At 38.9% G+C, this 22295-nt stretch overlaps 1 protein-coding gene across 4 annotated transcripts in view; it reads left to right on the top strand.

The window, feature by feature from the left end:
- Positions 1-22295, top strand: part of anks1b (ankyrin repeat and sterile alpha motif domain containing 1B) — a 227437-nt gene that overhangs the window by 39948 nt on the left and 165194 nt on the right. For all 4 annotated transcript variants that reach the window (XM_062064802.1, XM_062064805.1, XM_062064803.1 and 1 more), the window contains 2 exons: positions 5588-5668; positions 20881-21037. In XM_062064802.1, coding sequence (XP_061920786.1) covers positions 5588-5668; positions 20881-21037 — 238 coding nt within the window. The remainder of the gene's footprint in view (positions 1-5587; positions 5669-20880; positions 21038-22295) is intronic.

Below are 22295 nucleotides of genomic sequence, written 5' to 3'. Positions count from 1 at the left end.
ATTAATACTCATTAGCTCCACGGGCCCCAGTTTGAAAATATATACGCCAGGGATCCCCATTAGGGAAGTATTTACAGGTATTACGGCTTTAGCAGTGATTAGAATTGCCCATTTTAGTTTAACATGCCTTAGGCTACAAAACTAATTCAATGGCATTTTTATCTATGGACCAACATGTATGATACCAATGTTAATGGAACTGAGAGTGTACAAATGGAACTATTAACTATCTGTCATTTAGCTGGGGACACCCTAGAAGAGTTGATAATGGTTATGTGCAGTGAAACTTTTCACTCACCTTAATGTCCATCCATCCTTTCATTTTCTACCGCTTGTCCTTTTTGGGGTCGCGGGGGGTACAGGAGCCTATCTCAGCTGCATTCGGGCAGAAGGCGGGGTACACCCTGGACAAGTCGCCACCTCATCGCAGGGCCAACGCAGATAGACAGACAACATTCACACTCACATTCACACACTAGAGACCATTTAGTGTTGTCAATCAACCTATCCCCAGGTGCATGTCTTTGGAGGTGGGAGGAAGCCGGAGTACCCGGAGGGAACCCACGCAGTCACGGGGAGAACATGCAAACTCCACACAGAAAGATCCTGGGATTGAACTCAGGACTACTCAGGACCTTTGTATTGTGAGGCACATGCACTAACCCCTGTTCCACTGTGTCTTTTTAAATTGTGTTGGACGTCCTAAATGTCGAGAGCAGTTTGGATGTTGGTTTACAAAGCAAATATTTAAAAACGAAGGTTTTGGGTGTTGTTTTCTCTAATTATATGGCCAAGGAGATGCATTATTGTGGGTTTCCTGTCTTCTTTATGACTAAAGGAAAAATTTGGCACAAAGAAATCCCTCAGGCATTTTCAAGTATGTTTTCTTTTTGAGTCGTCAGTTTGAAGCTTCTTTCTGTCTCTGACTCCCTCGTCGTCATGTGACATGTTCGTGTGTTTGTTATGACTTTGCTTCCTGGTTTCCGTGACCCGCCCTATCTTGCCTTTGATTGGCCAGTTCGTAATGTTTTTCCCTAACCTTAGCCAATCAAGACTCATCGTTTGTAATCCAACCAATCATCATGGTTTTTCTCATACGTACGCCACCCAATTGTCATGGATTGTCTCCATATTGTCTGTCCACCCTGGATTGGCAGTCCATTTTTCAAAATGGATGGATGGATAGCTTGTAGCTTTGATGTTAGCTACCTTGTTACGTGGGTCTAAAAATAGCTAAGCTACAGGAATCGCGACTGGCTCAAAATGTAACCACGCTACTGGGAAATTTAGCTCAGCTACGTAGTGCCCAACACTGGATTCTCCCACATCAAGCTGATTCCAGCTGCACTGACGAAAAAGTATATTGTCCTTTCCCTGTTTCATTGACATCTTAAAGGCCTACTGAAACCCACTACTACCGACCACGCAGTCTGATAGTTTATATATCAATGATGAAATCTTAACATTATAACACATGCCAATACGGCCGGGTTAACTTATAAAGTGACATTTTAAATTTGCCGCTAAACTTCCGGTTCGAAACGCCTCTGAGGATGACGTATGCGTGTGACGTGGCCCGGCGAACACGGGTATGCCTTCCACATTGAAGCCGATACGAAAAAGCTCTGTTTTCATTTCATAATTCCACAGTATTCTGGACATCTGTGTTCGTGAATCTGTTTCAATCATGTTCATTGCATTATGGAGAAGGAAGCCGAGCAAGCAAAGAAGAAAGTTGTCGGTGCGAAATGGACGTATTTTTCGAACGTAGTCAGCCACAACAGTACACAGCCGGCGCTTCTTTGTTTACATTCCCGAAAGATGCAGTCAAGATGGAAGAACTCGGATAACAGAGACTCTAACCAGGAGGACTTTTGATTTGGATACACAGACGCCTGTAGAGAACTGGGACAACACAGACTCTTACCAGGATTACTTTGATTTGGATGACAAAGACGCAGACGTGCTACTGTGAGTATGCAGCTTTGGCTTTTTTTTGCGTATGTACGTAACTTTTTTAAAATATATAAGCTTTATGAACCTTGGGTTAGGTGAACGGTCTTTTGGGCTGAGTGATTGTGTGTGTTGATCATGTGTTTGAATTGTATTGGCGTGTTCTATGGAGCTAGGAGCTAGCAGAGGAGCTAGGAGCTAGCATAACACGTACCGTACCTTACGTGCGCGTCACGTACGTAACTTTTTAAAAATATATAAGCTTTATGAACCTTGGGTTAGGTGAACGGTCTTTTGGGCTGAGTGATTGTGTGTGTTGATCAGGTGTTTGAATTGTATTGGCGTGTTCTATGGAGCTAGGAGCTAGCAGAGGAGCTAGGAGCTAGCATAACGAACACGCAGGTGTTATTATGCAGGATTAATTTGTGGCATATTAAATATAAGCCTGGTTGTGTTGTGGCTAATAGAGTAAATATATGTCTTGTGTTTATTTACTGTTGTAGTCATTCCCAGCTGAATATCAGGTACCGTGAGTATGCAGCCTTGGCTGCTAAACATTCGATAACTTGACCGTATGTGCGCGTCACGTACGTAACTTTTTAAAAATATATAAGCTTTATGAACCTTGGGTTAGGTAAACGGTCTTTTGGGCTGAGTGATTGTGTGTGTTGATCAGGTGTTTGAATTGTATTGGCGTGTTCTATGGAGCTAGGAGCTAGCAGAGGAGCTAGGAGCTAGCATAACAAACACGCAGGTGTTTTTATGCAGGATTAATTTGTGGCATATTAAATATAAGCCTGGTTGTGTTGTGGCTTATAGAGTATATATATGTCTTGTGTTTATTTACTGTTGTAGTCATTCCCAGCTGAATATCAGGTCACCCCCGGCTCTCACAGCATCTTCCCTATCTGAATAGCTTCAACTCCCCACTAGTCCTTCACTTGCACTTTACTCATCCACAAATCTTTCATCCTCGCTCAAATTAATGGGGAAATTGTCGCTTTCTCGGTCCGAATCTCTCTCACTTCATGCGGCCATCATTGTAAACAATAGGGAACTTTGCGTATATGTTCAACTGACTACGTCACGCTACTTCCGGTAGGTGCAAGCCTTTTTTTTATCAGATACCAAAAGTTGCAATCTTTATCGTCGTTGTTCTATACTAAATCCTTTCAGCAAAAATATGGCAATATCGCGAAATGATCAAGTATGACACATAGAATAGATCTGCTATCCCCGTTTAAATAAAAAAAATTCATTTCAGTAGGCCTTTAAACAGACGAGTGTCCTAAAATTTGTGTCCATTTGTTGTATAATGTCACTGACGTAAACAAGCTCAGCCGTCGCCCTCCGACCCGATTAGTTTAGCCTGGTATCCGATTAGCATTAGCCTGAAAAATACATTTCACGCACCGCACACACAGGATAAAGCAAAATATTCATGCCCCAAAGCATGATGGGAATTGAAAGTCTTCAACATCAAACGGCAGCGCCAGAGTTTATAAATGTGTGTGTGTGTGTGTGTGTGTGTGTGTGTGTGTGTGTGTGTGTGTGTGTGTGTGTGTGTGTGTGTGTGTGTGTGTGTGTGTGTGTGTGTGTGTGTGTGTGTGTGTGCATGTGCTTTGCCACCTTGCAGGTCAAAATGAATGCTATGTTAATCCACGCTGGGAGCTCACAACAAGAAATGAAGCAAGTCCACTTTCTGTCCCTGCTTCTCGTTGCGTGTTTTTGCTGTGGCATCTTCCTCATCCTCATCTTTTTAGGCGAGTTTTTGATGTAGACGCTTTTTTATTACCGCCACTCACCAAAAAAAAGTGGAAGTTTGCAGGAACTACACAGCTTTCTGCACTTCCTCTTCCCTTTTTCAAAATAAGAGTTATTTAAAAAAAAAAAAAAATGGCGTGACAACACGTGCATACAAACATCCAAGCACATTTTTACAGAAGCCGTGCAAAGATGGGTTCAATTAGTGGATAGCTTGGCCTTTGTGACCTTTGACCCCCATTGTACGAGACCTCCAGCAAGGATTGACCCCGGAATGAACGCGCGTATGGCAGGTGGACGTGAATAAGAACAGAACCAGACGTGCTGTCATGGCACAGAGGTGGACACACACATTCATATTATTGGTTTCGCCCATAATGATACAAATTTATGGGGTGCGCTTTTTTCACTGTATCTAATTCAATGACGGCCGTGTATTTGCGTTTGTGTGTGTGTTCTTGTATTTCTACCCTTCTTGAGACATCAACAAGGAAAAGTACCTTCCATATGAGGAGCGGTGAAAAAGCTAGGACCGAAATCATGGTCCCAATACGGAAAATCATTGCATCTAATAGAGAATGTCTCATTTGCACCCCTGGTGGTGAAATTTATCACAATTAGGATGGTCCCAAAAAGGAGGGATTTTTCAAATTGACTGTGTGTCGGTTTTAAAAGTGCTCCCCCTCTGGTCAACATATGAAATAACAAGTGTGTGTAAAAATTTGAAGTGTGACCTGTATGGCTGTTGACCAAGTATGTCTTGCATTCACTTGTGTGTGTGAAAAGCCGTAGATATTATGTGACTGGGCCGGCACGCAAAGGCAGTGCCTTTAAGGTTTATTGGCGCTCTGTACTTCTCCCTACGTCCGTGTACACAGCGGCGTTTTAAAAAGTCATACATTTTACTTTTTGAAACCGATACAGATAATTCTGAAACCGATACCGATAATTTCCGATATTACATTTTAAAGCATTTATCAGCCGATAATATCGGCAGTCCGATATTATCGGACATCCCTAGTATTAAGTGCACATGCTTTTAAGAAGACAATATAGTAAACCGCATTAAAATAGGTTGAGAAATCAGCAAGTTTTGATTTATTTTCAGCACACAATAGATTGTATTGCATTTAAAGGTGGGTAGTAACACTAAATTTACTCAAGTAGCTTTTTGGATAAATTGTACGTGTCAGAGTAGTTTAAATGCAACATACTTTTTAGGTTTACTTGAGTATTTTTGTGAAGACGAAACTTGTACTACTACTTTTTACTTTAACTTTTACTCTTTCCCGTCATTCTTGTGGCGCCCCCTAGAGTATGCCTTCATGAACATTTGCTATTGTGGCCCATAGCCAGAACCGTTACTGTGTGAAGTAAACAGACCAAACTACCTTTGGTCCTTAGCTTAGTGAAAACTATTGAGTTGGGCATCCCCAAGAGCTGTTGATATGAATATGTGTATCATCGTGAGAGACAATATAATGGATTGTGTTGGTGTTCACTGCACATTATTGCATGAATCAAGTCGAGTGCTTTTCCCCTGATTGGTTCATTAGTTAAGTGTTGCGGAGGAGAGGACCTGCTCGCCACTTTCAACTTGGCCTCCATCACACGTTGGCTTGTTGCCTCCATCTCCTCCTACAGGTCAGCCATGAAAAAGGTCATGCAACACAATCCATACACTCAATAACGCCATGTTGAGGTCAGCTGACCTACTGTAGTCCGAACAAGGATGCTCCCCTCTGACCTCAGCGTGATGCTAACTGACTTGGATTCGGTTATCAGCGCTACCTTGTGTGTTATATTTATTATTCTTTTACTCTACATTTTGGAAGAGAAGGATCTGAATGATGTTGTTTGTGTCTGGCAGCATGTGGAAGGGCCTCAACGTCAACTGCACTGACAGCTCAGGATACACACCGCTGCACCACGCCGCTCTCAACGGACACAGGTAGGTTATGCCAATTTCGCTTCACTTGCCGTCTTTGCGTGTGTGTTGTGTTGTGTATCGCTCATGAGTGACATGCAAAAACCTTGGTAGGGAACATTTAGTTCCGCTTAATTGATGGCAAGCAAAAACGTCCTAGACCAAAAAAATATATATAGAAATTAGCATAATTGTAAAATCGGGTCTGAACACAATCTACTCAGCTTTGATAATTTTACATTTTAAAATGTGTGTCTGGCATACAAATAAGTGTTGCATTGAAACTGGATGTTTTGGCGAATTTTGCCTAATGTTCACAATCCTTATGAGAGGCAAAAAGACAAAAGTTTAAAAAAAATTGTTTTGCATTTTAATTTGTGAAAATCAGCTCGGTTTAGGTGGCTAGCAATTAGGGCTGTGAATCTTTGGGTGTCCTACGATTCGATTCAATATCGATTCTTGGGGTCACGATTCGATTCAAAATCAATTTTTTTCGATTCAATGCGATTCTCGATTCAAAAACGATATTTTCCTGATTCAAAACGATTTTCTATTCATTCAATACATAGGATTTCAGCAGGATCTACCACAGTCTGCTGACATGCAAGCAGAGTAGTAGATTTTTGTAAAAAGCTTTTATAATTGCAAAGGACAATGTTTTATCAACTGATTGCAATAATGTAAATTTGTTTTAACTATTAAATAAACCAAAAATATGACTTATTTTATCTTTGTGACAATATTGGACAATATTTTTTTTTGTTTTTAATCTTTAAAAAATAACCCTTATGACAGAAAACCCCTTATCAATTTTTTATCTTATCTTCAAAAACTAGTTTGATTAAAATTTATATATATATATATATATATATATATATATATATATAAAATTATAAACTTGCTTAAAATGTGACTGAAAACCCTCTACTAAAACTCTTATTGTTCTTTTTTTATTTTTTTATAAATGTCTAATGATAATGTCAATGAGGGATTTTTAATCACTGCTATGTTGAAATTGTAACTAATATTGATAGTGTTGTTGATAATATTCATTTTTGTTTCACTACTTTTGGTTTGTTCTGTGTCGTGTTTGTGTCTCCTCTCAATTGCTCTGTTTATTGCAGTTCTGAGTGTTGCTGGGTCGGGTTTGGTTTTGGAATTGGATTGCATTGTTATGGTATTGTTGTGTATTGTTTTGTTGTATTGATTAATTAAATAAAAATAAAAATAAAATAAAAAAATCAATAAATAAATACATTAAAAAAATCGATTTTTAAAAAATGAGAATCGATTCTGAATCGCACTACGTGAGAATCGCAATTTGAATTCGAGTAGATTTTTTTCCCAAACCCCATCTAGCAATGTAGCTAATGGGAACAACCCAGTCTGCCTCTAAAGCTATTTAAAAATGCATCCAAAAACCGCCATCAATACTTCATTTACATTACGTAACCTGTATAATAACCAAGCTGTAGCAGCATTGTTATTGTAATAGCAAACACTGAACAACTATTTTTCTCGCCTAGTAACACATCGCCTTGCAATGGCATACAAGCTAGCTTCTGCGTCAGCACCCGAATGGCTTTTGCGTTAGTAATGCACAACACAATACGTTAGGACACTGATCTGTACTGACGGAAACACATTAACAATCGTATTACAGTATCTGTTAAGTATTAATCCACATTTCATGTTTTGTTTGTACATGATAAATGCGTGCTGCATTTATCATGATCAATATTTTAGTGACTTACTCGATGGACAGCTGTCTGTTTGGTCATGTTGGCCGGGGACGTTTCCTGTTGATTTTGGATAAGCACTCCATTTATGTTGGCATAGCTTGGCTCCAAGTTCCACATTTACACCATCAAGTCACGCCGACCTCACTCTCTTGGCTTCCGTCTGCTCCAACGTTTCGCTCTCTCTTCATGCTCGCTTCTATAAGCAGCAGTTCATCCTCCGTATATTCAGCTTCAAAAAGATAAAATTGTAAATACTCATTTATCCAAAAATAGTCATCTTTGTTGTCTGTTATCAAGTCTGCCATAATTAGTAGACACCCGCGTTTGTTTCTGGAAATAGGAACACGCATTTGTTGCTGGAAGTCGGAAGTGTGTTGCTATGGAAACGGAAACAAATACGCTGAGGAAATAAGTTCTGGTAATGCATAAAATGACAAATATACGGTAAATATTGTACATATTACATATTGTTATTAACATGTCTGTTACTACATTATATATAGACTTACAGTGTATATATAATAAGATTATTTTTAAGTTGTTTTAGAGGGCTTTGAAGGCTACAACGGTGACTCCCATTAGCCTCATCTTGCAAACATTTTTTATCATCTTTAAAATCCTAAAAAAAAAAAAAAATGTGTGTTCGTGTCTCTCAGAATGATTGTGAACAATAGGCAAAACTCCCAAAAAAGTGCAGTTCCCCTTAAAATTGCCACCCAAAGGAGTGGCTCATGTCCAAGTGTGTAATCATGATCACTATTTCACTTGACAGCCATGGTCATTTTACATTTTAAAATTCAGTAAAACCTAATAATTTATTTGAGTATTTGACTATGTGCAATACAACTTTGTAAATTTTTATGCAACACTATTTTTTTTATACAATTTAAGCACGTTTCCATGCACTTGAACTACAACGGTCACCTTATTCCCCATCTGTCTTGAGTTGAGGTGATGTTGCAACCTTCTGTTGTATGTGGGTCTCAATTGTGTAGTTATATCTGAGTCTGTGTATTTATTTGTACTGTTTATGAAGTCTGATGTTTTTTTATGTACGTGAGTTTTTTGGAAACTAGCCCCTGGCTGCAAACTGGCACATTATGTCAATTATTGTACATTCTCCCATGAAACAGATAAAGATAATAATAATATTAAAAATATATTAACCAACACACTAACAAAAAAGTTATAAATGTTCAATCACTTGAACATTCTCTTCCCTTTCTAACACAAAAAGCAGAAAATACCTTCATCCATTAATCTGGCACACGCATTTGGAAGACATCTTTGCAGAAAATCTTTCAAAACAGCACAGTGCACGCCTCATATAGAGCTGGGTTGTCACACTCAATTTACCTGGGGGCCGCTGGAGGCAGAGTCTGGATTAGACTGGGCCGCAGGAAGTGTTCACTTCACTAAATTTAAGAAATACTTCTATTAGTAGTTGTAGTGACCCTGGGCTATGGTAGGCCCTAAGTCGTTATAAATGTAAAATTGAGTGTAAAAATGGTGTATTTTGACACTGTTGGGTTCCCCAGGAGATGATCAGAGACACTTCAGCTTGCTTACAGAAAGTTTGTTTTGCCCAATGTGTGTTTGTTGTGCTGTAATAATATATTTACCGATTAGCCGCTGAAGGTGTGTGGGTTGCAACTTTGTTGGTAAACCTAGAACACTGGGGTCCAAACTTGTGAGTTTCATAACTGAGGCATTCCTCAAGGCACCCCTTTTAGCCCTCTCATTTTTGGCAGTTACATTTTTTTTTTGTAATGTGATCTAAGGCGCCGTTTACACTGCACACCAATTCTGATTTATTTTACCCTCAAGTGGCACAGATCGGATATTTTTTGCCAGTCTCTAAACACTCCAAAAACTCGGATTTTCGCATCAGATTTGGGCAACTTCAGGAGGTTGTCCAATTCCAATTGGAGTCTGAGCTTTTCAAATGAGACTGCAATGTGAACGGAAATGCGACCAGATTGCGACTTTTAAGTCATCTTTGGGCGAGTTACGTCATTCAAGTGCATGAAGAAAGTTGCAGCCCGCCAGCGGAAGTGGATACGTCATCACAACATCTGATTTCGGTGAGCAAAGTATTTGTTCGGCGGCCGAATTTTTGGTACATCACTAGTCAATAGTGCGCAAATAATAGGCTATATGTGATACATACTACATACATACATACACATATACAGTACAGGCCAAAAGTTTGGAAACACCTTCTCATTCAATGCAGTATTCTTTATTTTCATGACTATTTACATTGTGGATTGTCACTGAAGGCATCAAAACTATGAATGAACACATGTGGAGTTATGTACTTAACAAAAAAAAGGTGAAATAACTGAAAATATGTTTTATATTCTAGTTTCTTCAAAATAGCCACCCTTTGCTCTGATTACTATTTCGCACACTCGCGATGAGCTTCGAGTGGTAGTCACCTGAAATGGTTTTCACTTCACAGGTGTGCTTGAAGCTCATCGAGAGAATACCAAGAGTGTGCAAAGCAGCATTCAGAGCAAAGGTTGGCTATTTTGAAGAAACTAGAATATAAAACATGTTTTCAGTTATTTCACCTTTTTTTGTTAAGTACATAACTCCACTTCGTAGTTGTGATGCCTTCAGTTACAATCTAAAATGTAAATAGTCATGAAAATAAAGAAAACACATTGAATGAGGAGAAGGTGTTTCCACACTTTTATAAAGATCACATGTTACTTGTAACAGTCAGCTGGAAAAAAATCGAATTTCGAAAAAATTTGATTTGGTCCACTTTGGCCTGCTGTGTAAACAGAGTCTAAGTAACTAAGGTGTTGGTGTAGCTTGTTTAGTTCGGATATAGTCAGTAGTCGTTTGTTTAAATTATTTAGTTATACTTGTGATGTTCCTCAAGTTTCTATTTTAGGTCCTTTCTTTTTTATCATTTGGGCTTTTCAACTGGTGGCCAGAGTTCTGTTGAAAAACTTGTGAGAGACTCCCATTTTAGAAGCAGATTCTTAAAAAGACTAGAGTGTTGTCATAGAGATGATCTACAGATTAAAAAATAGTTGGATACCCCTCCACGAGACTATGGCGTTAAGTAAATGGCAACAAAATACAGGGCAGTGGGCTCATATAGAGCAGTGGTCCCCAACCACCGGGCCGCGGATCGATTGGTACCGGACCGCACAAGAAATCTTTTTTTTTTTTTAAATGAAAAAAATATATATTTTATTTAAAAAAATTTTTTAAATCAACATAAAAAACACAAGATATACTTACAATTAGTGCACCAACCCAAAAACCTCCCTCTCCCAATTACACTCATTCACACTCATTCGCACAAAAGGGTTGTTTGTTTCTGTTATTAATATTTCTGGTTCCTACATTATACAGTATATCAATATAGATCAATACAGTCTGCAGGGATACAGTCCGTCAGCACACATGATTGTATTTTATGAGACAGGTTTGGACTACAGGCAGGCCAGTCTAGTACCCGCACTCTTTTACTATGAAGCCATGTTGTGGCTTGGCATTGTCTTGCTGAAATAAGCAGGGGCGTCCATGGTAACGTTGCTTGGATGGCAACATATGTTGCTCCAAAACCTGTATGTACCTTTCAGCATTAATGGCGCCTTCACAGATGTGTAAGTTACCCATGTCTTGGGCACTAATACACCCCCATACCATCACAGATGCTGGCTTTTCAACTTTACGCCTATAACAATCCGGATGGTTCTTTTCCTCTTTGGTCCGGAGGACACGACGTCCACAGTTTCCAAAAACAATTTGAAATGTGGACTCGTCAGACCACAGAACACTTTTACACTTTGTATCAGTCCATCTTAGATGAGCTCAGGCCCAGCGAAGCCGACGGCTTTTTTGGGCGTTGTTGATAAACGGTTTTCGTCTTGCATAGGAGAGTTTTAACTTGCACTTACAGATGTAGCGACCAACTGTAGTTACTGACAGTGGGTTTCTGAAGTGTTCCTGAGCCCATGTGGTGATATCCTTTGCACATTGATGTCGCTTGTTGATGCAGTACAGCCTGAGGGATCGAAGGTTACATGCAGTGATTTCTCCAGATTCTCTGAACCCTTTGATGATATTACGGACCGTAGATGGTGAAATCCCTAAATTCCTTGCAATAGCTGGTTGAGAAAGTTTTTTTTTAAACTGTTCAACAATTTGCTCATGCATTTGTTGACTCGCCCCATCCTTGTTTGTGAATGACTGAGCATTTCATGGAATCTACTTTTATACCCAATTATGGCACCCACCTGTTCCCAATTTGCCTGTTCACCTGTGGGATGTTCCAAGTAAGTGTTTGATGAGCATTCCTCAACTTTATCAGTATTTATTGCCAGATTATTTGCACAAAAAAAAAGTTTATCAGTTTGAACATCAAATATGTTGTCTTTGTAGCATATTCAACTGAATATGGGTTGAAAATGATTTGAAAATCATTGTACTCCCTTTATATTTACATCTAACACAATTTCCCAACTCATATGGAAACGGGGTTTGTACAACTTTCCTTGATGCTGCCACAGAAAGACGCGTTTTATGACAAAACTTCTTTGTCCCTGCCCATCAAACGTCTTATGCTCTGCGTGAATCCACAAAGGTGAGCTTTGTTGATGTTATTGACTTGTGTGGAGTGCTAATCAGACATACTTGGTCACTGCGTGACTGCAAGCTAACATGCTATTTATGATAGCTGCATGTACATAATGCATCATTATGCCTCATTTGTAGGTATATTTGAGGTCATTTTATTTGTAGTTTCCGTTTCCTTCAACTTGAACACACACATCTTTACCTTTGGCCATTCTAAGCCAGTAATTTCCAGGAGTTATTACACCCTCTGAAAAGCCTCCGTTTTAGTAATGTTTTACAATGTTGTAAAAATGGGTAGAATAAATATTACATTTCAAAATGTCTGTCAACGAAGATTTGCATCAGCCTGCGACACAGTCATTTTGATAGTAGTCTAATATAGCTAATATAGACACTTATATCATGTGTTGACTTCATTTTAACACTTATATAAGGCTTTACATTTTTTGCGGCTCCAGACAGATTTTTTGGGGGTATTTTTGGTCCAATATGGCTCTTTTTACATTTTTGGTTGCCGACGCCTGACCTAACTGCCTAAAAGTGATACAATTAATATGAAAAAAGCTTTTCTCTCCAAGCATCCGTGAGTTTGCTCTCAGTTGCTATGCCTGTTGTTGCTCTTTTTGAGACAATATTTCAGCATTTTAACTAACGAGGCTAACAAGGCGTGCTTACGCAAGTCGTTAGCGTTGATTCAATGGGCTGCAGGTTTGCTGCTCAAGTCCCCCCCCAGCCTTGAAAAACCCCGCCGAGGAATCCACAGTTGCAGCGTGTGGATTAGCCGGCGAGCCAGTCCCTAGTCCCTGTTACCCGGAGATGAAGGATTAGTGATGTGTTTGGGGCAATTATGTGGATTTCCTGCCGCAGATCAACAGGCCAGCAGGGGCAGGGGGAGTGGTAAGAAAAGTGACAAAACTGGAAATGTCGAGAAAAACGGCAAAGTTTGTGTGTGTTTTTCCAACGTGATTCATTTCTTTGAGTCCAACGTCGCGCCTATGATTGAAATTAGCATCTCATTAGGCTGCTCCCTGGGACAGGCTCCGTGCCTTTTCTCTGCTCGGGTTCTCCCGCTGACATTTGGAATGCAAATGAGGCGCTTGGGCAGGGGACTTCCTGATAAGAAGCGCTGACTGTCACTTGTTGATGCGGCGACAAAATATGGCCTGTATATGTAAGCCAGTGTTTTTCAACCACTGTGCCGTGGCACATTAGTGTGCCGTGAAATACAGTCTGGTGTGCCGTGGGAGATTATGTAATTTCACCTAATTGGGTTAAAAATATTTTTTGCGCACAAGTAATTATAATCCGTAAATAATGTGTCGTTGTTGAGTGTCTGTACTGTCTAGAACTCGGCAGAGTAACCATGTTATACTCTTCCATATCAGTAGGTCAGGGGTGTCCAAACTTTTTCCATTGAGGGCCGCAAACGGAAAAATTAAAGCATGTGGGGGCCATTTTGATATTTTTCATTTTCAAACCATAACAAAATATATGGATTCTTTGTATTTATTTTACCTTTAGGGGTCCCGGGGACCATAAAGGGTCTCCGTTATTAAAATGTTAAAAATAAGTCTAATTTGTATTATTATTTTTTATTTAACGCTTACAGTAAATCTCTATATCAACTTACAAAAAAAAAAGGTTTTATGGATGAATCAATTTAAGTGGACCCCGACTTAAACAAGTTGAAAAACTTATTCGGGTGTTACCATTTAGTGGTCAATTGTACGGAATATGTACTTCACTGTGCAACCTACTAATAAAAGTCTCAATCAATCAATCAATGGCTTTTCTGTCAAAAACAACTTTGTTTTTTATAGTAAAACTGAAATATGCAGCATTTAGTAATTAGAGCCCTAAAATATAAATAATGCAGGACACCATTGATTTTAATTATTTAATATTTTTGAGTCATCACAGTGAAAAGATAAATAAAATACCACTAAATATATTTGGGATCCAAAAGGTGCCCCACTCATAAAGTGATACATTTTTATTATTTTTTTTTTTTTTACTTTCATCACTTAAGTTACGAGATCAACTTCAGATATATCTGTCGATTTTACGTTTGAACTATTATTTTGTTTGTTTTATGCTTTTTTGTCAAAGAAAACTTTTTATATGGCAACTACACAATATATGCAATAAAACATTTTAAAGGGAAAAATTTGAACTAATTGGAGCTTTGAAAATAATTATTATAACATGGATTTTTTGTCATAATTTTTTTTTTTGAGCAGTGGCAAAAAAAGAAAAAGAAAGAAAGACAAAAGAAAAAAAAACAGCCTGCATGGCAGCTTTGTGTCAACATTGCAACTTTTTCTCGTTAGATTTCACCTCATTCCACTTTTTTTAATGTTCATTTTTATTTTTTGCAATAGCATTTCCAGAATGTGTGGCGGGCCGGTAAACAATTAGCTGGGGGCCGCAAATGGCCCCCGGGCCGCACTTTGGACACCCCTGCAGTAGGTGGCAGCAGGTAGCTAATTGCTTTGTAGATGTCAGGAACACGTCGTGTCATGATCACAATATGCAGATGACAGCAGGAAGCAGCGTGCAGGTAATAAGGTATCTTATACTTACCGTAATTTCCGGACTATAAGCCGCACCTGACTATAAGCCGCACCAGCTAAATTTAGGGGAAAATACAGATTGCTCCATATATAAGCCGCACCCGACTATAAGCCGCAGGGTTTTGATGTGTAATTACCGTAGTATATAGGGGTTCCTGCTACCACGGAGGGGATTGTCGGGACAGAGATGACTGTTTGGGAACGCAAAGCGTCCCATTTATTAACAATAAATCTTTCAATCATTCAATCAAACTTTCACATCTTTGACATGGCGAACAGCATTCGTGCAGAGTACAAATAATACAACGGTGCAAAGTAATACAAAGTGCTCGCCTGTACGTTATCAAAATAACCAGCCTACCGGTATATGAAAAGTCAGTCTTTAATCATTGTGTCATCGTCTTCCTCCTGCGTACTAAAACCACCGAAATCCTCTTCGTCGGTGTCGGAGAAGAACAGGCCGTAAATAAGCCGCACCCTTGTATAAGCCGCAGGGACCAGAACGAGGGGAAAAAGTAGCGGCTTATAGTCCGGAAATTACGGTAAACCAAAAGGCGAGTGCCGCTGAGAAAAGGCTTTGAAGCTTAGGCATGGCTATGCAAAACAAAACTAAAACTGAACTGGCTGCAGAGTAAACAAAACACAAAATGCTGGACGACAGCAAAGACTTACAGCAAAGACTTACAGCGTGTGGAGCAGACGGCGTCCACAAAGTACATCCGTACATGACATGACAATCAACAATGTCCCCACAAAGAAGGAAAGCGTCCGCACAACTTAAATAGTCTGGATTGCGAAAACAAAGCAGGTGTGGAGAATAGCGCTCAAGGAAGACATGAAACTGCAACAGGAAAATACCAACAAAACAGGAAAAAACACCAAGATAGGAGCGCAAGACAAGAACTAAAACACTCACTACACAAAGGAAAACAGCGAAAAACTCAAAATAAGTCACGCTGTGATGTGACAGGTCGTGACAGTACACCTACTTTGAGACAAGAGCTATAGTGATGCATGCTTGGTTATGGTTTGAATTCCTATCCAACAATTGCGAGAACGACTTTTTATTGTCAATATCGGCTACTGAGTTTTGTTTTTTAATGATTTCTGCTGGTGGTGTGCCTCAGGATTTTTTTCAATGAAAAAAATGTGCCTTGGCTCAAAAAAGGTTGAAAAACACTGTTGTAAGCAGTAGTCATGTGTAAAAAAAACAGCGCTAAATACGCATTATACTCATTTTCACCTGTTTTGAATGCCTCTCAGAGGTGCCACAATAAGCATACTGGCAAAACCACTGGGTTTTTTTTAACTTTGTAGCGCTTTGAGATCTTGTTTGAGGAAAAGTGAATTAGAAATTAGATGTATTGTTATTGTGTAGCGTTGATGCTCAGGGGCGTAACACTCAAATTCTGGGTCCCAATACACAAGACTCCTAAAGGGCCCCCACTCAGCCCAACACTTACTCATTTTTGGTATGTTTACATGCAATAAAAAACTAATTATAGCGCGGGTTTGGTTGAAACTAGCTTTTTAAAAGTCAAAGTACCACTGATAGTCACACACACACGAGGTGTGGTGAAATTACTCTCTGCATTTGACCCATCCCCTTGTTCCACCCCCTGGGAGGTGAGGGGAGCAGTGAGCAGCAGCGGTGGCCGCGCTCGGGAATCATTTTGGTGATTTAGCCCCCAATTCCAAGCCTTGATGCCGAGTGCCAAGCAGGGAGGTAATGGGTCCCATTTTTATAGTTTTTGGTATGACTCGGCCGGGGTTTGAACTCACGACCTACCGATCTCAGGGCGGACACTCTAACCACAAGGCCACTGAGCACAGTTTATTAGGTTTTTGACCATTTAAAGATGGGATTAACACATCTAAAACATATCTCAATAACCCAGGTAGTGCCAACAAATTCAATATAAAGTGGCCAGATTATAATTTTTTAAAAAAATCTAACACTTTAGTATGGGGAACATATTCTAAGTAACAAAGACTTAATTAAGAGTTATTTGGACACTAGGGGAACATATTGTAAGTAACAAATACTTAATTTAGAGTTATTTGGTTAGGGTTAGGGTTAGAGGGTTAGGGTTGTTGTATAATAAGGCCATGCAGAATAAGGTATTAATAAGTACTTAATAATAACTAATTCATAGCCAATATGTTACTAATGTGCATGTAATAAGCAACTAATTAATGGTGAATATGTTCCCCATACTAAAGTGTTACCAAAAAATCAGTCAGTGTTCATTACACTATGATTATGAATATGCCAAATTTACTCTACTTTAGAGTGTAAAGATGGGCTAATTCATGAAGGATTATCATCACATAATAATACATCATTATTGTCATGATTGTTTTATTGTTAGTGTATTTTCTGGATGTAAAGTCTCCCTCTGTTTTCACAAACTAATGACGCCTCTGTTTTTACCGTCATCGAGAACCCTTGAATGCACCACAGTTATGTGCAATAAGATGCAAAAGTGTACCTTGTACATAACGTTCTCCTATGCTGCCACAGATAGATTTGTTATATTTTTCCCTTTGTCTTTATTCCAAAATGCTGGCGCTGTGTGTGAATGCTTAAAGGAGCGCTTTGAGAGTTGCCAAGGACTGTGTTCTCACAGAGAAGGCACTCTGCCCGAAGGAACTCTTCCTTAGTGGAATCCCTCAGTCTCCGCTGGCGGCCCATCTGATTACATGTTGTGTGGTGTTCCGTTTCTTCACCAACTGGCTAAGTGGAGGTGAAGATAAACCACCTACTAGGTTAGACAGAGATTTGATGAAATTTTACAAATTTAGACTGTGGTGTTTTTCTAATATGGCGCAGTGGTGTTTTTTTGTCCAGTATTTTTAATGTTGGCTTGTATTATGATTCTAATGGTTTCAGTGAGGTCTAAGTTGGATCCAATAAACCGGAAATTAGCTAAGTGGTATTTTACTTTGTTACAGATGTTTTTGTATGTGAGATTTGAGTGTCAGCTCTGAGTCTATTAGTGCTCCAAGCTCCAAGGTGCGTTTCCCACCTAGGCCTTCAGTGGTGTCCTGTGTCCAATGATTACCTCTCAAAATACCATCATTTATCTCACCACATGACCATTTCTGGAGAAATACTATACAGGAACACATTTACGCCCTACTGGGCATTGCATCAACTCGACATGGTACATGTGGGGCGGTATAGCTCGGTTGGTAGAGTGGCCGTGCCAGCAACTTGAGGGTTCCAGGTTCGATCCCCGCTTCCGCCATCCTAGTCACTGCTGTTATGTCCTTGGGCAAGACACTTTACCCATCTGCTCCCAGTGCCACCCACGCTGGTTTAAATGTAACTTAGATATTGGGTTTCACTATGTAAAAGCGCTTTGTGTCACTAGAGCAGGGGTCACCAACCTTTTTGAAACCAAGTGCTACTTCTTGGGTACTGATTAATGCGAATGGCTACCAGTTTGATACACACTTAAATAAATTGCCAGAATTAGTCAATTTGCTCAATTTACCTTTAACTCTATGTTATTATTAATAATTAATGATATTTACACTTAATTGAACGGTTTAAAAGAGGAGAAAACACGAAAAAAATTACAATAAAATTTTGAAACATAGTTTATCTTCAATTTCGACTTTTTAAAATTCTAAATTCAACCGAAAAAAAGAAGAGAAAAACTTAAAAAAAAGAATTTATGGAACATCATTAGTAATTTTTCCTGATTAAGATTAATTTTAGAATTTTGATGACATGTTTTAAATAGGTTAAAATCCAATCTACAATGTGTTAGAATATATAACAAATTGGACCAAGCTATATTTCTAACAAAGACAAATCATTATTTCTTCTAGATTTTCCAGAACAAAAATTTTAAAATAAATTCAAAAGACTTTGAAATAAGATTTAAATTTGATTCTACAGATTTTCTAGATTTGCCAGAATAATTTTTTTGAATTTTAATCATAAGTTTGAAGAAATATTTCACAAATATTCTTCGTCGAAAAAACAGAAGCTAAAATGAAGTATTAAATTAACATTTATTTATTATTCTTTACAATAGAAAAAAAAAAAATTACTTGAACTTTGATTTAAATTGTCAGGAAAGAAGAGGAAGGAATTTGAAAGGTAAAAAGGTATATGTGTTTAAAAATCCTAAAATCATTTTTAAGGTTGTGTTATTTCTCTAAAATTGTCTTTCTGAAAGTTATAAGAAGCAAAGTAAAAAAATTAATGAATTTATTTAAACAAGTGAAGACCAAGTCTTTAAAATATTTTCTTGGATTATCAAATTCTATTTGAGTTTTGTCTCTCTTAGAATTAAAAATGTCGGGCAAAGCGAGACCAGCTTGCTAGTAAATAAATAAAATTTAAAAAATAGAGGCAGCTCACTGGTAAGTGCTGCTATTTGAGCTATTTTTAGAACAGGCCAGCGGGCTACTCTTCTGGTCCTTACGGGCTACCTGGTGCCCGCGGGCACCGCGTTGGTGACCCCTGCACTAGAGAAAAGCGCTATATAAATATAATTCACTTCACATAACGGGTTATTTTCTGGCACTTATAAAAATCAATAAACCCGCATCAGCAATTAAAACATATCTTATTTGGTACTGTCAAAATTAAAATTGCAAAAAAACATATTAAAAGTGAAAAAATAAAGAAATAAAATATCTGAACTCACAATTTGTAGTACCCATTCGGGCTTCTGGGGTTGGCCGACATCATCTCAAAAGATGCAGTTTCTCTTTAAATACCCTTCTTGAAAATGGCCTCGCAAATATATGTGTTGTCTTGTCTAATCATAAAAGATGCAGACGAGGCGTGTTGGCTGACTGCTTAAAGTTTACTCCACAGCGTGCTCATCAAAAACATCCAGCTGCCGGCATGGGTACATTCAACTGCGCATGCTCTTTACTACTGTGGCATGCTGGGTAATGGAGTTCTTATGTTACCTAGTTCATAACATCACAATATATATCTGCCTTAGGCCAGCTAGAAGACTTCTGACAACAACTTGTGATCTGATTGGCTATTGCAACTGTCTGTCAAATGTATGTGTCTGTTCACTGACGCACGGACGCCCGCAATGTTGATTCTGAAGGCTTTGGGCAGATTTGGTACAGTATAGCAACATAAGCTAGCTGAATTCTGATTGGATAAAATAAACCCTCTATAACCTAAAAACAACAGCGCTGGAAGGAGCATAATATGACATGAAGAGAATATGAATACGTTTAGATATTTAGGGAAAGTGAATTAAAAATTATTTTATCTTTAATTATGATCATGATTAGGGATGTCCGATAATGGCTTTTTTGCCGATATCCGATATTCCGATATTGTCCAACTCTTAATTACTGATACCGATATCAACCGATACCGATATATACAGTCGTGGAATTAACACATTATTATGCCTAATTTGGACAACCAGGTATGGTGAAGATAAGGTCCTTTTTAAAAAAAATTATAAAATAAAATAAGATAAATAAATTAAAAACATTTTCTTGAATAAAAAAGAAAGTAAAACAATATAAAAACAGTTACATAGAAACTAGTAATTAATGAAAATGAGTCAAATTAACTGTTAAAGGTTAGTACTATTAGTGGACCAGCAGCACGCACAATCATGTGTGCTTACGGACTGTATCCCTTGCAGACTGTATTGATATATATTGATATATAATGTAGGAACCAGAATATTAATAACAGAAAGAAACAACCCTTTTGTGTGAATGAGTGTAAATGGGGGAGGGAGGTTTTTTGGGTTGGTGCACTAATTGTAAGTGTATCTTGTGTTTTTTATGTTGATTTAATAAAAAAAAAAACAAAAAAACCCCCGATACCGATAATAAAAAAAACAGATACCGATAATTTCCGATATTACATTTTAAAGCATTTATCGGCCGATAATATCGGACATCCTTAATCATGATTTCTGTTTATGTTAGGCCAGCAGAGAAGGCCTTTGCTTATCCTAACTGCACACTACTGGCTCCAAGTTTTTGTATTCTGTTAGGATTTTATGTTTTGACCAGAAACTCAAATATTTATGTAACTGTGGGGAATGTTAGATTTTGAGAAAAACCTAGTAAATGTTTTAGTGACATTGAGTGTCAAGCAACACAGATTTAACAGATTTGTCCTCTGGAGTGGACCATAGATTGTAACAGCATACTTTCCGCGAGGAAGGAAGTTTTCCTTCAAAAGCGAGCGAGACGATCGATTTTCCTCTCATTCGATGCTCTTAAATAGAAAGAAAAACTGTTTAAAAAGTCAGTTGTGCGTAACGGCCAAGCGTTCAAATCAAAAATCAATCTGCTTGGCGCTCAGGGAGGTGGTGCTGAAGCTGCTCCAGTTCGAGGCGTCCACCAATGTGGCGGACAGCAAGGGCTGCTTCCCGCTGCACCTGGCCGCTTGGCGGGGCGACGTGGACATCGTGCGCATCCTCATCCACCACAGGCCCTCGCACTGCCTCGTCAACCAGCAGGTAATACCTCATTTGTATCCTTGTCACTCTGCACTACTTACAGATATGGCTTGTGAACTGGACGGGGCGTACCTAATGTTGTGGCCAGGGAATGTGTGTGCAGAATCGGAGGTGGTTCTGGTTCTTCACAGGCCGTAAATATTGTCCTCTAAATAAGACACACACGCACACACACACACACACACACACACACACACACACACACACACACACACACACACACATTCTTGTATTTGTTACTTTCTTGAGACCTCTGAAAAATGCCTACCTCTTTAGGACCACCCTTTCTCGATATATGAATATTTTTATTTGCAACATTAATAATATATACAAACTATGCAAATATAAAAAAGGTAAGCTTATAGCATACTTGCCAACCCTCCCGTTTTTAGCGGGAGACTCCCGGTATTCAGCGCCTCTCCCGATAACCTCCCGGCAGAAATTTTCTCCCGACAAACACCCGGTATTCAGCCGGAGCTGGAGGCCACGCCCCCTCCAGCTCAATGCGGACCTGAGTGGGGACAGCCTGTTCTCACGTCCGCTTTCCCACAATATAAACAGCTTGCCTGACCAATGACGTCATAACATCTACGGCTTTTAGAGAGTAGAGTGCACAACTGCGCACACAACAAGGAGACGAAACAGAAGAACGAGGAAGTTACAGACATGGCGACGCCGTCGACGAGCAAGATGAAGAAATACGCTTGCAAGTTCCAAAACGAATGGAAACAAGAATTTCAGTTCATCCAGGACAGTTCGAAGGGGAAGGGGTATGTAATTATGTTGCCTGTACATTTTGTAGAACAGACTTCTCCATTGAACACGGTGGGCGAGTCATGAACTGAGGAGAAGTTAAACAGGACAATACTGCCATCTACTGGATAGCCCCCGGAACACTGAAATTCAAGTATTTATTTTATTTATATGTATAATAAAATAAATATATATAAATACATATATATATATATATATATATAGCTAGAATTCATATATATATATATATATATATACAGTGGGGCAAAAAAGTATTTAGTCAGCCACCCATTGATTGTCAATGGGTGGCTGACTAAATACTTTTTTGCCCCACTGTATATATATATGAAATAATTGAGTTGGTGAATTTTAGCTGTAAATATACTCCCCTATAAACCACGCCCCCGCCCCGCCCCCCCACCCCCCACCTCCCGGTATCGGAGGTCTCAAGGTTGGCAAGTATGGCTTCTAGTAAAAAAAAAAAAAAATGGGGAATTTTTTTGTT

Source organism: Entelurus aequoreus, linkage group LG12 (genome assembly GCF_033978785.1).
Source record: "Entelurus aequoreus isolate RoL-2023_Sb linkage group LG12, RoL_Eaeq_v1.1, whole genome shotgun sequence".
In the NCBI taxonomy this organism is placed as follows: domain Eukaryota; kingdom Metazoa; phylum Chordata; class Actinopteri; order Syngnathiformes; family Syngnathidae; genus Entelurus; species Entelurus aequoreus.
This window is presented reverse-complemented; position numbering and strand designations above follow the sequence as displayed.